This window comes from Myotis brandtii, unplaced genomic scaffold, assembly GCF_000412655.1.
Source record: "Myotis brandtii unplaced genomic scaffold, ASM41265v1 scaffold853, whole genome shotgun sequence".
Classification (NCBI taxonomy): domain Eukaryota; kingdom Metazoa; phylum Chordata; class Mammalia; order Chiroptera; family Vespertilionidae; genus Myotis; species Myotis brandtii.
This window is the reverse complement of record NW_005371463.1, coordinates 72,955-88,769: the sequence shown is the minus strand read 5'-3', so window position 1 is coordinate 88,769 and position 15,815 is coordinate 72,955. Positions and strand designations below refer to the sequence as shown.

At 51.9% G+C, this 15,815-nt stretch overlaps 1 protein-coding gene across 1 annotated transcript in view; it reads right to left on the bottom strand.

Annotated features, from left to right (window-relative positions):
- Positions 1–2,308: 2,308 nt before the first annotated feature.
- Positions 2,309–15,815, bottom strand: part of SYNPO2 (synaptopodin 2) — a 41,873-nt gene continuing 28,366 nt past the window's right edge. Inside the window, exon 6 of the mRNA XM_014532163.1 lies at positions 2,309–4,187. Coding sequence (XP_014387649.1) covers positions 3,657–4,187 — 531 coding nt within the window. The 3' untranslated portion in view covers positions 2,309–3,656. The remainder of the gene's footprint in view (positions 4,188–15,815) is intronic.

The window sequence follows — 15,815 nt, the reverse complement described above, 5'->3', positions numbered from 1 at the left end:
TAAAAATAATAAATAATAAGAAGAAGACTCATAAGAGAATATGTTTGGATCTCAAACCTCTTAACTTGCATTTGAAACTAATGACATTTTCAGATAAGATTTTTCTAAAGTTTTAAAAATGTTACGGTTAAAATATTGCCAATGAGCATGAAGTTCTTTTGATGTGCCTGGAAACGGATATTGTAGACACGGACATTTTAAAAATATGTGGTAGATGAGATTAAATGTTCTTTGGGGTGAGGACTAATTCAGAACAATCCTTTATAAGGAAAAACGAAAAGCCTCTGAGTTGATTTTCAAGTTACCTTTTATTACTCATGTAATTGTGCGTTTCAGCATCTCTCGGTTACAGGGTCTGGGATACACACAGGGGCAACTGCCCAGCTCACCAGCAGGAACACGGTCTCTCTCTAACGAAAAAGTGTGGACCATGTAGCTACTCCTACGGTGACTAGAAATCAAATGTGAACATCGACTTCCTCTTCAAAAGCAAGCATGCCTGCCGTTCCTCTCCCAGGCTGATAGCTGAGCCTCCGTGATTGCATAATTGTACCCAATGTTCTAATTCATTAATCCGTACACATGCCTTTTCCCATGTGAGTTACGGCGCCGGAACGTAAAACAAACCCATTCAGAGATACGTGGACTAGAGTGGTGCCCTCATGAAACCCAGAATCCTGGACAACATTGGAATAATCTGAACGAACACGTCACACGCACGCGGTGATCGGATATTGAACCCCAAGGCAGCGGAACGGCGCTGGGTCCGGTGGCTGAGCCTGGCGCCCTGTACTTTCAGGGGATGCGCTTTATTCCACGGGAAACGGTGTCCCTGCCGGCAGCGAGAAGGGTATTCCTCGTGTGGGCTGCACTTGGGCGCGGCTCCCTGGGTGGGGAGGGGGGGCGCTGCTGCAGGGGGCAGGTGTCTGGGCGGGGGGGCTCCCTCTCACAGGCCCAGCCCTCGGGGGCACGTGGCCTGCCTCAAACGTCAGCTGAGCTGAGCAACCCGCTTCTCGCTTTTTCAGTCCACTGTGGGAGGGTGTGACGGGGACACATTTGCTTTTCAGAGTGATTCCTGCAAAGCATGACTTGAAACACTGATGTGTCATAAGCGCCCGAGACGTGCGCTGCCGGAGGGAGTGAAACGGACACCCTCCCTGCCCGGCGTGTCCTTTCCTGGTGTCTGGGGCAATCGGGCAGCTTAGTACCTGGGCACTTTGATCTAGTTCCTGCCGAGAGCTGGGGGCTGTGTTATAAGAAAACATTTGTTTAAAATGTCTGCCCAGCCTGTCTGGCTCATTGGTTTAGCGTCGACCCAGGAACCAAGAGGTCACCAGGTTCGATTCCTGGTCAGGGCACAATGCCTGGGTTGCGGGCTTGACACCCAGCAGGGGGCGTGCAGGAGGCAACAGATTGGTGACGTTTCTCTCTCATGGATGTTTCTCTCTCTCTCTATCCCTCTCCCTTCCTTTCTCTCTAAAAAAAAATAAAATGCATTTAAAAATAATAATAACGTAAAGTCTATTTTTTAAAAACACACCTACTTCTCTCTATTTTGTGCAGTGAAAGCTTTAGTGACTTCTATCATGTATATCAACGCCTGGAACTAGAGTGTGTCGACTCCTAGGAGAAATGGAAGTAACTTCTACAACTGATGGAAGAAAGCAATGCGATATGATCTCATCCCATCAGGCAGTCTTTCCCGCTAAAGCAGCCACATCTCTTAGAACACTGCCGTCTAGAACGATTCAGCCAGGATAGCGTGTGAAGCGGATATGCATTTTACGTGGGGGGTTCTCGAGAATTTGCTCACGCGGACTAATCAATATGCCAGGCATTCTTTTCAAAGATGCCAGAGCAACTCTTAGGGATCAATAATGACATAATTTGAGACAATTAACACTGTATCCGTCTAAGACAATTTAACAATATAACCTTAGGAAACTTCCTTCTCTTCTCCATAAATAAAGACGGTGGGTGCATCATAATAGAGTGTACGGTGATTTCTTCAAATTTGTCTTCTTCTACTTCCGGGCGTCACTTGTGCCCTGGAAACATACTTTAAAGTTTTATTCTGTGAGAGACACCATCATAATGGTAAGTCCAAGAGTTAAAAAGTAAAACAAGCCGGCGTGGCCTGGCTCAGCGGTTGAGTGTCGACCCACGAACCAGGTCAGGGCACATGCCCGGGTTGGGGGCTCGATCCCCAGTAGAGGGTGTGCAGGAGGCAGCTGATCAATGAGTCTCTCTCATCACTGATGTTTCTCTCTCTCTCTCTCTCTCTCTCTCTCTCTCTCTCCCTCTTCCTTCCTCTCTGAAATCAATAAAAATATATGTTTAAAAAAGTAAAACAAAGCAAAATAATCCTTTAAAGTACCTAAGAACGTTTTCAATGCTTGACATGTTTTTTGTTCTGAAATGGCCTCAGGTCTTGCTTCTGATGGGAAATACTTGGCGTGCCCCTGTGGCCGGTGCCTGTGGGCTGAGCAGAGAGGAGCCGGCGTGCATGGTCTCGTGTCGGGCTAACAAGGCGCGGGCCAGGGAGCCAGCCGGGCAGCTGCCTGCCTCCTGGGAACAGCCTAGTGACAGCTTCGTAAAGAAACACCGTTTCCTATAACTAAAGAGATGGTCACCACCTCGATTGCATAACGCCGGACCCATCCCTCCACCACTTCCTTAAATCCACCAGCAGTTTTCTCATTCGCGTCGACCTCACTCCACGTACCACGTAGCACAGAACCTGCCACCCAACCATTCCTCGGACCTTTGTAAGACGGGCAGTACCACCGACGACCTCATTCTCTTCTGGGGCTCAGCCCATGTCTATAGGATGAGCAGCAAACATGCATAATGAACACACCAGAGCTCATTCTACCAACGAGAGAAGCTTTGCGTGTCAGAGCTGGTGAGGACATGAGACTAGACCACCTGACCAGCGGGGGCACCTGAACCCCGGTGCACCCGGTCTCAGGCCGCTGGCTGTAGCTGGATTAAAGGCAACCCCCCTCCCCATACCTAAGCCTTTCTATTCCCCACACGTGACACCGTTCACCTCAAATGTCCTTCTGCAACATGTAACTGTCTTCCTCTCAGGCAGCTCTTTCTTTCTGAGAATGCCGTTGTGGCCACTCTACAAAATCATCTGAATTTTATTCGATTTTTTGAAACGTTTCTGTGAAAGGCTTCAAATAACACCCAGGGGCTCGTGGTGAATGTAGCCCTCACTGCCCGGCTCTGCTGAGAGCTTCCCACGTTACAGTCCCTGGCGTTGCTGCTCGCCGCCGTGGGCGCCGTGTCTCACGCGCTCCTGCCTGGACCGGGCCACACAGAGGAAAGCGCTTCCTCCGTGGTACCCGAGGGGCTTCGGGTGCGAGACTCCCTGCTCCCCGTGGCAGATGTGGGATTACAGTGATGAGTGAGATGCCAGCCAGCATGTCCACACTGGGAATGGATTTTTCTCTTCAAAGAGGTTCTGTGCGTCAGCAGACACGGGCCTGATCTGTGCTCATGCGTGCACGTACACACACACCCACCCTCAGGTGACTTCAAGAACACGCTAAGACCAAAGTGAATCTAAAGCTACTGCAGGCGTCAGAGGCCCTGCAGAGGACATCGCTGAAAGCGACCGTGATGGGGCCCGCGACCCACCTTCTGCCTCATGTGGGGCGTCTCCACCCCCTGGGGTAGGGGTTGTAGTTGCCCTCGGCTGCCGACAGGCAGTACTCAGACCGGGTCTCCAGGGATGTCATCCAAGAATCATTCCTGGAAGGCTGCCTGTAAGAGGCATGCAGCCACTGGGAGTGGGTGGGGACACTACTGTTGGGGAGGGGTGCCCCGTGATACTCTCGGCTCCCGCACAGGCCCACACTGGCCATCGGGGCCTGCGGGGCATGGGGCAGCCCGTCACCCCACCCCTCCATGGGCGCCGGGAGCACCTTCCTGCGAGCGGCCGAGACCACGTTGGCCACGACAGAGTCCCGGATGTCTCTGGGCCGGAAGGCCTCCTCCACGAGACCCAGAGGAGACTCGGCTGCTGCTTCCCAGGGAGCGAGTCTCCTGTGCGCTCCCTCGGGGCCCGCGGCGGGCTGGGCGGGGTAGCGGAGAGCAGGTCGGCGCGCCCAGGCAGGGGTCGCAGAAACGGTGGGTGGGACGGGTCTTCCCGGGAGAGACAGTGAGCGTCCACTCTCCTAGAAGCAAGGACAAGGTTAGGGCATCTTAGTCACTGTAGTTTGTGCTGATGGCTGCTACTCTGGGTCCTGGTGGGCCGTGCCCACGCCCTGTAAGAGCAGGTCCCGCCGAGCCTAGGCAGGGGCCGAGCCGGCTGCCTAGACGGGTGCAGGGCTCTCGGCCGGACCGGACTGAGGCCTCCTGCTCACTCTCCACCCCCAAGCCCTTAGCTCCGAGGCTCCCAAGTCTCTTGGGTGTGACCCCCTGTCATCCCGGGAGCCCCCAGCCTTGACTGCCCCCCACACACTCACATCTGCACGCTCTGCCCACCGCGCCGCGTCCTGTGCTCCCGCACACAATACATGGGACACATCTACCGCCCGGAAGCAGACCGTGACCTCGGGCCCCTTCTGCCCTCAAGTGACTTTAATCTGCACCTCGCCTCAGCCTCCGCCTACAGCTGGGACAGGCGTGAGCGCTGAGACGTGCTATCGCCAATCGCCTGGCGGAGGGCAGGCCTCTCCTCGGGACCTGCCTGTGCTGGGCAGAGGGAGGATGGCGGGGTCTCGTCCCTAAGCACGGGGGTCGCCACGTCTCTGAGGCAGCGCTCCCCGCTGTTACATTGCGTCTTCCTGCCTTTGGTACGGGCCGCATCCCTGGTTTCCTGGACAGTCTGTGTCCCTGAAACATTCCCCGTTGGAAGCGAATGTTCCATCTGTCGAATGTGCACACAGAGGATTTACGAGGGCCTGGGCCCCGCCCGCACTCCTCACGCACTCCGCCCCAGGAGGCGCTGCTGGCCAGGCAGGCGGGAGCAGCAGGTGCCCCCGGGCAGGCGGCACCTCCACGGCCCACAACGTCCCCTCCAGGATGGAAAGCAGTGCCAGGCCGGTGAGTGTGTTCAAATTCCATGAACGGTTTTTGGTTTTGTTTTTATATACATTTTTACTGGTTTCAGAGAGGAAGGGAGAGGGAGAAAGAGAGATAGAAACATCAATGATGAGAGAGAATCATGGATCACCTGCCTCCTGCACGCCCCCTACTGGGGATCGAGCCCTCAACCTGGGCAAGTGCCCTTGACCGGAATCAAACCCGGGACCCTTCAGAACGCAGGTTGACGCTCTATCCACTGAGCCACACCGGCCAGGGCCAGTGAACGGTTTTCACAGCTTTTCTTTCTCAGTCAAGTGATTAAAGTGAACAGCAAACCTGGATCTGACAGAATATCTCTGATTGCAGTGTTTTCTTTCTGCTTTTTCCCGCGGGGCACACAAAGAACGGAGATGGTTCATTCTTGGCTCACGCAGAAGAATGGGGGGGGGGGGGGGTCCGTAGAATGGGTCTGGCTTCTCTCTTCTCAGTCATTAAAACGTCAGTAATAATGGCTGAATCCTAGCAAAAACTTGCCTCCTTATCCTAATGTAATAAGTCTTCTTCCCTCTAGGTCAGGGTGGGCGGGGCCAAGCCTGGTGTCAGTCATCACCGTGGGAGGGCTGCTTGCCACTTCCCATTATCTACGCATTGCCGTCCTCGCTCACTCAGCACACATTTTATTGAGCACCTACTATTCCCAGGCATTCGACTGCGCTCCTGGGAACACAGGGGTGGTTCACTGAGGTCCTCGCCCTCAGGCAGCGCACAACACCCTCCGCGTTAGCTCCGCTGTGGCAGCTTAGCCGAAGGTCATCTAAGGAGGGACTCTCCACCCAGCTGCTCAGGACCGGGAGGGACTGTCTAAACCACGAGACGCATTGGCATTCGGTGTGGCGAAGAGAAATGCAGCCTTCGTCTCTCTCTCGTGGTGTGGGGATGCCTCCCTCGGTCCTTACAACGGACGAGAATAGCATCAATCTACACTGGTCTGTCTCCAGATAGAGCAGCTCAGGTGCTAACACCCCAGAGACTTGAGGGGTGATAATAAAGGGACCCAAGACCTCACAGACACCCAGGTGGGGCTCCTGAGTGCACGGCCAGGGGACTAGCATCGCCGCTCATAGCTGGAGGAAGAGCGGACTACCACTCCCTTTGGGAGGGTTAAGGACCACACGAGTGCACACACTTCAGGGCACCACAGCACCGGATGAGAGACAAGACCTTCCTGTCAGGTCGTTCTCCCACCTGTTTAGTTTCAAAATCATCGGAAGAACGGAAGCTTAGAAATGAGAAAGTTCAACACATGGATGAATGATGTCCTGAAAACAAAGAGCTCAGAGATTTTTTTCAATGAAAGCTGCTTCCCGTGTGAACCCCAAGAACCCACAGCCTTTGGTGTACCAATGGCACTCCAGCCCCCTGAGCCGCCTGGCCAAGGCTCCTTGTCCCTCTAATCCGGCTGCACTGGCCTCTTCCCTGCTGTGATCTCACCAGGCATCCTGGTGCCCCAGGACCTTTGCACCTGCTGACCCTGCTGCCTCCTGGCATCAGCACCCACTACTCCGCTTCCTCTCCTTCAGGCCTGACTCACATCACAGGGTCGCACTTTGGCTAGTCTCTCAAAATTCCCCATCCCCCCTCTCTGCTTGATTTCTCCCCTAGGCTCACGCCTACCTAACAGAATAAATGTTTTATCCAGTTAGTCTGCTTACCTGCTTCTTCCCACTAGAATTTAGCTCCAACTAAGACGTCCTCAGACCTGGCACAGTGCCTGACAAGTAGGTGCTTGGTGTTTGCTGAGGAATGAACGGCCATTTCTCCATCACCAGAACCAGGAGACGGGGCTGGCTTCGCCATGATGTGTGGTCACCCCTGGCGGTGTGGCCCTTCCCCCAGGTCAGTGGCATATGGTGCGGCTCTCATGCAAAGACTCTTGCCCACCCTCACCCCCAACATACATGCACCAAACCACGAGTCAGGCCAAGTTTGGCGAGACAAGTAGGATGGAGCAATACTTGCAAAGGAATCCAGCAGGTAGGAGGTTTTCACGTGGAGGGAAAAGGGTTGCACTTAGGTCTGTGGGACTGCGAGGGGTTTAAACTGCTTTGAGAAAAGTCTTAGACGAATTCTCCACGGAGATTTGGAATTCCCTTACCGAGAGCTTTAAATATCGGGCAAACATTCCCTGGAGGTTATTGAGACATAATCAAGCTGGGAGTCGGGGGTCAGGAGCACTTTTAGATTATTTTTGTTCTCGTCTCTTAATAAAACAGCCTCTACCTCATATTCCCTGGGATCTGCCTTCTGCAAGTGAATCTTACATTTTCCTCCACCACGTGGAGTTTGGGGAAGTCCTGTGGCAGTACTCTTATCTAAGCTGGCACTGCCCAGCTGGTGTGGCTCAGTGGTTGAACATCGACCTATGAACCAGGAGGTCACGGTTCAATTCCTGGTCAGGGCACATGCCTGAGTGCAGGCTCCATCCCCAGCGGGGGATGTGTAAGAGGCAGCCAATCAATGATTCTCTCTCATTGTTGATGCTTCTATCTCTCTCTCCCTCTCCCATCCTCTCTGAAATCAATAAAAATATATTTTAAAAAATAAAATAAAAAAAAACAGGGGACTGTCTGTTTCTGCTGGCCGAGAACCGTGCATTGGAGCAGGACTTCCGAGCCGTATTATCAAGAACAAGGGCATCACGTGAGCGCATGTTGTTTAAACAGCCCTGAGAACGCAGTCCACACGCCAGGCCTGGGGAGAGAGGCGGCTGGTGGCCAGAACTGCTCGTCCCGACTCTGCCACGGACCATGCATCTTAACTCCTGTTAGGTTCGCTTTCAGATTACATTTTCAGTTCTAAATCAATTCACTTTTTAAAAAATATATTTTTATTGCTTTCAGAGAGGGAGGGAGGAAGGGAGAGAGAGAGAGAGAGAGAGAGAGAGAGAGAGAGAAACATTAATGATGAGAGAGAATCACAGATCGGCTGCCTCCTGCACGCCCCCCACTGGGGATCGAGCCTGCAACCCGGGCATGTGCCCTGATGGGGAATCGAACCCTGACCTCCTGTGGTTCAATGGCTCGATGCTCAACCACTGAGCCACACCAGCCGGGCTCAGTTCACTTTTAAAAAGTATTTGAAGGGAGCCCTTTGAGAGAAAGGGTCCGGGTGTGAGAGTGACTGTGGGTATCGCCCTGGCGCTTCTGCGCCCGCCTCAGGGCACCAGGACAGCGATTATTCTGTGGTTGTGAGGAGCCAGAGGCCTGGGAGGACCTTTTGTTCAAGAGGCAGCGCCCAGCGGGCTGCCCACGGGATAAAAATAGGAGGGGCCTTGCTTTGAAGTGGGGTTGGCACCTGGGGTGGCCCAGATAGGAGCCTGGCCACCAGCACCAGGCGGGGGCAGGGCTGGCCAGAAACACGCACTGACCTCACTGCCGCCGGCTCCGGGATGGCCAGACGCAGGCTTCCGCCTGTCCTTGAACCTGCGGCTTTAACATCATAAAAATAACCCAGTCACTTGAGGTCAGGGAGCCGGGTCGAGGGACTCCACATGCATGCGTCTGGGGTCCCTTTCACCTCAGAGACAAGGACAACAGTAAAATGCACAGCTTTTTTACCACCTGCTGGTTCCAGTTCTGAGCACTTCTTCCCTGTTAATCCCCTTAACAACCCTACACTCCCCGTCTCCCACCTAAGGACACTGAGGCGTGGCCCTTACTAATTTACCAGGCCACACAGCGGGGCTGTGTCTGCACAGGGAAACTGAGGAATCGAAGCCATAGAGCAGTGGTTCTCAACCTTCCTAATGCCGCGACCCTTTAATACAGTTCCTCATGTTGTGGTGACCCCCAATTTCATTGCTACAAATTGAACATAATTAAAGCATAGTGATTAATCACAAAAACAATATGTAATTATATATGTGTTTTCCGAGGGTCTTAGGTGACCCCTGTGAAAGGGTCGTTCGACCCCCAAAGGGGTCGCGACCCACAGGTTGAGAACCGCTGCCATCGAGGCTAGAATTGTATGTAAATAGTGTATTTTAAGGCATCAAGTCTGTTAATGGAGAGAAATCCCTCCACAGCCATTTTTACCCTCACAAGGAGGTGCGAGACTCTAAGACACAGCTGCGAGTGGAGTGTTCATGGGGCCCCGTTCCAGGTCATCCCTGGAACCACCAGTGTGATCGCCTGTAATTAAGGGGAAAAGCCTTCCGTCAGGATATTTCTTGTAGAAGTCTACTTTAATCGGTTAGAACATAAAAATAAAACCTTTTAATCACGTTTCTCTCTAAAAGATTTAAACAGTAAAGGTCATTGAGATCCCACCACAGAAAAAAAAACAATGTAAGAAGTTCTAATTTCATCAGTTTCTATAGAGAAAACATAATTTTCACCATAAACAAAGGATGTTGATCCCGTGAAGTAAATGAATCTTTGACCTTGAGGGGGTTTCTGTAGAGAGAAATGTCAGTGTCTGGCACATGTAATCACTTAATAAAGGAGAATGCCATGATTAGTATAAAATTAATGCTTATGTACCTTATATGATAAACTAGAGGACTGGTGCACAAAATTTTTGCACGGGAGAGGGGTCCCTCAGCCCAGCCTGCACCCTCTCCAATCCAGGACCCCTTGGGGGATATCCAACTGTGGGATCAGGCTAAACTGGCAGTCGGACATCCCTCTCGCAATCCGGGACCACTGGCTCCCAACCGCTCACCTACCTGCCTGCCTAATTGCCCCTAACCACTCGGCCTCAGCCCCTGCCACTGTGGCTTTGTCCAGAAGGACGTCTGGAAGATGTCTGGTCTAATTAGCATATTGCCCTTTTATTAGTATAGATTATAAAGCCACTTAAAGTACCTTTCTTGACGTGAATTCGGTGCTGGCTGTCCCTAATATCCTAAAATACCTTTCCTAAGACACCCAGGCCACCTTCCCCTCCCACCCTCCCGCACAAAGAAGAGTCACTGTGAACCTGCATCTGCCCCAAAAAGAAGAGAGAGGAGAAGAGAGCAGCTTTTCATAGATGATGTGCCTACTACCTATGGATGCAGAGGGGGTGATGGGCAGTCACACCCCAGCCCCACAGCTTCCTTAGGGAAAGGTTTTGAGCCAGCCCTGTTCATGGCCCCTGTGCAGGCAGGGAACACACCTGTGTAGGCAGGGAACACAGCTGTGCAGGCAGGGAACACTGCTGTTCAGACAGGGAACACTGACTGCTGTGCAGACAGGGAACACAGCTGTGCAAGCAGGGGACACAGCTGTGAAACCCCAGAAGCAATCCCCTCTCTTGTTACCCACGCTGTACTCCATCCTGGCCCCGCCTTCCCCCCTCCACGTACCTTGCCTCTTGCCCCTCCTTAATTTCTAATGCAGGAAAGAAGCCAAAAAACTGTCCTGTGCAGAGCCTCGCGCTCTTGCTTCGCGTATGCTGTCGGTCTGGCTCAGACAGACTCACAAACGTTCTCTCCCGGTCGGTGGGGGCGTTCCCTGCATGACATGCTGCAAGGGACCCCTGGCCCTGCAGCCAGCCCGTCTCCAGGCAGAAAGGCTTCGGCTCAGAGGAGATGCATCAGTGACGATGTCGGGGACAAGGATTCTTACGACACGTCTGTGCGCTGCCTGACCACCTGCCTGGGCCTTCGCACCGGAGCAGCCCCCAGGTCCCCGGGCGGGGCTGTAAGAAAGCCCCTGCCGCATCCCGATGGCATTAAAACTGGCAAACCAGAGCGCGTTGACGGTGATGACAGAGACACCACCACTCTGGCCGCGCAGAGCTAACTCCATGTCTGCAACGCGGCCCTCTCCTCTCTGTCCCCCACGCCCCCACTGACTCCATGACACGCCGGGGCTGCTGACGCAGAAGCAGAGTTCCTGTGAAGCGAAAGGCATCGGGGCTTCAGGCGTCTCAGCCCCAGGCCCATGGGACATGGAGGACCCTACGGACCACACGCTCACGAAACCAGACAGAAGGACGCCCGGCTGCCGCCGGGGCTGTGCGATGACCACCCACGCCCTCCCCTGGCCCACCCGTCAGTAGAGCCCACACCAGCCCCCTTAGTCCCGCGAGGAGTGAGTTTTCTCCCTGTCCCCACCCCCTCGGGGGCCAGGCCCCTGAGCACCAGCTCACCTGGGACTCTGGGCTCGGTGCCATGTCCTCAACTAATAAACCTCTACTTTATTATTTTTTAATTTATTTTTAAAATATATTTTTATTGATTTGAGAGAGGGGGGGAAAGGGAGAGGAGAGAGAGAGAGAGAGAGAGAGAGAGAGAGACAGAGACAGAGAGAGAGAGAGAGAAACATCAATGATGAGAGGGAATCATGGATCAGCTGCCTCCTGCACACCTTACACTGGAGATGGAGCCCGAAACCCATGCATGTGCCCTGACGGGGAATCGAACCGTGACCTCCTGATTTGTAGGTCGATGCTCAATCACTGAGCCACACCGTCCGGGCTAAACCTCTACTTTATTGTCTTCAAACTCCTGTCCATGCTAATTGGTTGGAGGCGGGCAGGTGAGGACCCCTCTGGTCTAGTAGCACAAGGACACAGCACAGGGTCACATTCTTTCTCAAGGAGGAGGAAAGTGCAATGTGAGGAGAATGACTTATTCCATCTTTGTCACTGCTTTTTCTGTCCATTACGTTTTTAAAGCTGATTAAATAGATCCCTTGATTCATATCTTGAGCCCTAGGGAAAATGTTTAACATACTGTTCTTGGGAAATTTTTGAGATTTATTACCAAACCATATTTATGTTTCCTTTGTCAAAAAAACATGCCCTTGGAGTGATGTTTAAAATTAGGCATAAAAAATATAACTTTTCATCTGGGAAACTGCCACCAAATTGTTTTAAGTACAGGAAAGATTTTGTTTAATTGCCTTATCACACCCCTGGTCCAACTGGTAACTTTTCTATTAATGACATCTTTCTCATTTGAGGGAATTTACACAAAAACTCCATGTATTCATTTCATTTTATTTCTTTTTTAAATAAACGCCTTATTATTTCTTTTTCTTTTAATTGCTCTCATAGAGAGGAAGGGAGAGGGAGAGACAGAAACATCAATGCAGAGAGAGTCATTGATCAGCTGCTTCCTGCACGCCCCACACTGGGATCCTGAAACCCAGGCATGTGCCCTGACCGGGAACCGATCTGTGATTTCCTGGTTCATAGGTCGACCCTCAACCACTGAGCCACACTGGCCGGGCTCATTTCATCTTAGAGACACAGGAACATCATCGTAAAGTAAGTGGGGTTTGAACGACCATTTTTCTGGAATAGATAAAAAACCACTGGGGACAGGGGCAGGGGGCGCCAGAGAGGGGGTAGTAGATTGAAGCAGGAAACTAGATTAAAGCAGCGCTAGTCATGAGGTTATGTGCTTTTCAAGGAAAACTGGGAAACTTAGAAACATTTTCTATCAGAAGCGTCCCAGGCATGTTTCTTCAAAATAGGAAGCAGTGACTTCATTTCGAAGATGCTTGGGCAGGCGCTGGCTGGGTGGCTCAGCTGGCTGCAGCGTCATGCTGATACGCCAAGTTTTCAGATTTGGATCCCAGTCAGGGCACTTACAAGAAGCAACCAATGAATGACGCATACATATGTGGAACAACAACATGATGTTTCTTTCTCTCTAAAACCAATTAAAAAGAAAGAAGAAAGCACTTGGGCACTTAACTTACCGGAGGGAACACTGTAACCTCAGACAGGTCTATCCTAGGTCACCCACCACGTGTGAGATTCCAGGTGGCCTATCCTAGGTCACCACGTGCTGCTCACCTGAAACTAATGTGGAGTCGTGCTGAATGGAAACTGTAATAAACACCCAACCAAACAGCTAAAACCCTGCAGGGGAGCAGGGCAGCGGCACCCTTGGTAGCCCGTGCTCCCCTCGGTGGCAGCCTCGGAGCCACCGTGGATGTCCGGGGCATCTGGTTCATGACGCTGAGCTGCAGCGCAGGCTCTGGGCCCAGGTGGGCCATTAAAATGCTGTGAAGTGGAATCAGAACAAAGAAAATACTACTCCCAGGCACACCTGTACTCCCACCAATGATTCAAGGGGGCATTGGGCGAGGTATTGGGATGTCTACTTACCAGGCTTGAAACTAGAGACCAAGCATTTCATGTGCCCTCGGCACCAGCTGTCATCACAGCCTCTCCTATGGGCATAGCTCTCTCATTGCACCCACGGAAGAAGCACGCGATTACCCGGACATAGCATCACATGCTGGGGCTGTAGTGCATGTCACTACGTGAGCCACATGAGGATTCAAGGACCTCACTCCTTCTTTTTCCCCTGACCACCACTCATCCCCAAGTTCACCTTCATTTTGATAGGATGTTAGGTGGTTATGGGTTATCCACGCATTAAACCATCTTTTCCACATTCAGGATCGATTCATGCAAATGCAGAGATGACTTAACAGTAGCTTGTGAATTAGCCACAAACACTTCATGGTGTGTGAGATGCTAAGTGGCCTCGCCCAGGTCGCCACCTGTGTGACCTAGGTCACCACGCACAGGCTTAGCCTGAGATAAAAGACACCTGGAGAACTGAACCGGCCAGGTCCTCACAAATACACGCTTCAGAGAAGAGACCCTCCGTAACACACATGTCTGCACTTCCTAAGCACCTATCCTTTAAATATCATGCTGGGCAGGCGTGGGAAAGGAAATGTCTAGAGCTTATCAGGACGGCCATTCACCACCTGGAATCTCACACATGGTGACCGAGGCTGGACCACCTGGAATCTCACACGTGGTGACCGAGGCTGGACCACCCGGAATCTCACACGTGGTGACTGAGGCTAGACCACCCGGAATCTCACACGTGGTGACCGAGGCTGGACCACCCGGAATCTCACACGTGGTGACCTAGGCTGGACCACCTGGAATCTCACACATGGTGACTGAGGCTAGACCACCTAAATGACACACGTGGTGACTGAATCTAGACCACCTGAATGACACACGTGGTGGGTGAATCTAGACCACCTGGAATGACACACGTGGTGACTGAGGCTAGTCCACCCGGAATCTCATACGTGGTGACTGAGGCTGGACCACCTGGAATCTCACACGTGGTGACTGAGGCTAGACCACCTGAAACCTCACACGTGGTGACTGAGGCTGGACCACCTGAATGACACACGTGGTGGGTGAATCTAGACCACCTGAATGACACACGTGGTGGGTGAATCTAGACCACCTGAATGACACACGTGGTGACCGAGGCTAGACCACCTGGAATCTCACACGTGGTGACCTAGGCTCGACATTTGCTGTGTGTTTTACCTGGGAGGCATGATCTCTCAATTCTTTCAAGGTTCTGAAGGAGACTCTCCTACAGTTTATTACTGTGGGTCAGATAGTCCCGGATGAAATGCTACTGTGATGATATAACGAGCCGCTAAATTCAGGTTAGTCTAGGCCAGTACTTTTTTTTTTTTTAAATGAAGTCAAGCTGAGAAAAAATGAAGCCTGGCCATGCGGTGTGTCCCAGGACACACTGATAAACAGTTACGCCCCGTTCCCAAGGCAGGGCTTGACCTTGGGCATGGCTCACAGTGCCGGGTCGAACATTACAGAAGTCTCAGAGCAAAGCAAAATGACAGCAAAACCAGCTGAACAGTGGCGGCAAGAACACGATTGCTAAATGGTTCTTATTTGAAAGTTTGCTTTTTGTGTGAATGCACAATTCATGTGACGTAATTTTATAAACAGAACCTGCATCGGACAGCACAGGATGAAGAGCCAGTGATTCAGGAGCAAGGACAGGCAGAGGTTCCAGAAGTTCTGCTCCACAGCACTGCAGGCCCATTGCCTACCTCACCCTAGGGCAGTGGTTCTCAACCTTGGCTGCACATTAGAATCATCTGGGAATCTTTTTAAAATCCTGATTTCTGGGCCTCATCCTCCGGAAATTCTGTTTCTTTGTTATGGGGTGCCACAATATTAGCAACAAAGAAACAGAATTTCCAGAGGATGAGGCCCAGAAATCAGGATTTTAAAAAGATTCCCAGATGATTCTAATGTGCAGCCAAGGTTGAGAACCACTGCCCTAGGGTGCCTGATGGCATCCAGGACCAGACTCCCTCTGAGGCTCTGACGCTCCCTTCTCAGGAGGATCTGCTTCAAGCACAGTGGGTGGCATTACAGTCACACTGTCCGGACGTGGGGCCCAGAGCAAGCCCTCTGGGCACGGCCTCAAGCAGAGGGTCCCTCACAGCCTAAGCTCTGTTTTCCTCTCCTTAGAAAAGTGTACTTCATTTTAAGGCATTTTTCTTTCAAATACCCTGGAATTAGAGGGGTAAGGAATAAACAAATTTTACCTTGTCAGTCTTCAACTGACCTGTGCTTTTAAAAAGTATTGAAGTAGCCCTAGCCGGTTTGGCTCACTGGATAGAGCGTCGGCCTAGGGACTGAAGAGTCCTGGGTTCGGTTCCGGTCAAGGGCATGTACCTTGGTTGCAGGCACATCCCCAGTAGGGGGTGTGCAGGAGGCCGCTGATCGATGCTCCTCTCTCATCGATGTTTCTAACTCTCTATCCCTCTCCCTTCTTCTCTGTAAAAAATCAATAAAATATATTTTTAAAAAAAGTATTGAAGTAAATCAAAGCACAAGATTTAAGAGCCTGATTGTTTAGCAGATGTTTATGCGGAACATTATAAACTCCTAGGAACGGGGAGCACAGGCCCCAAGCGGAGCTTCCTGCCTGCAGGTTCCTCTACCACCTGCATGGCGCTGCCGGTGGTGGTGGTGGG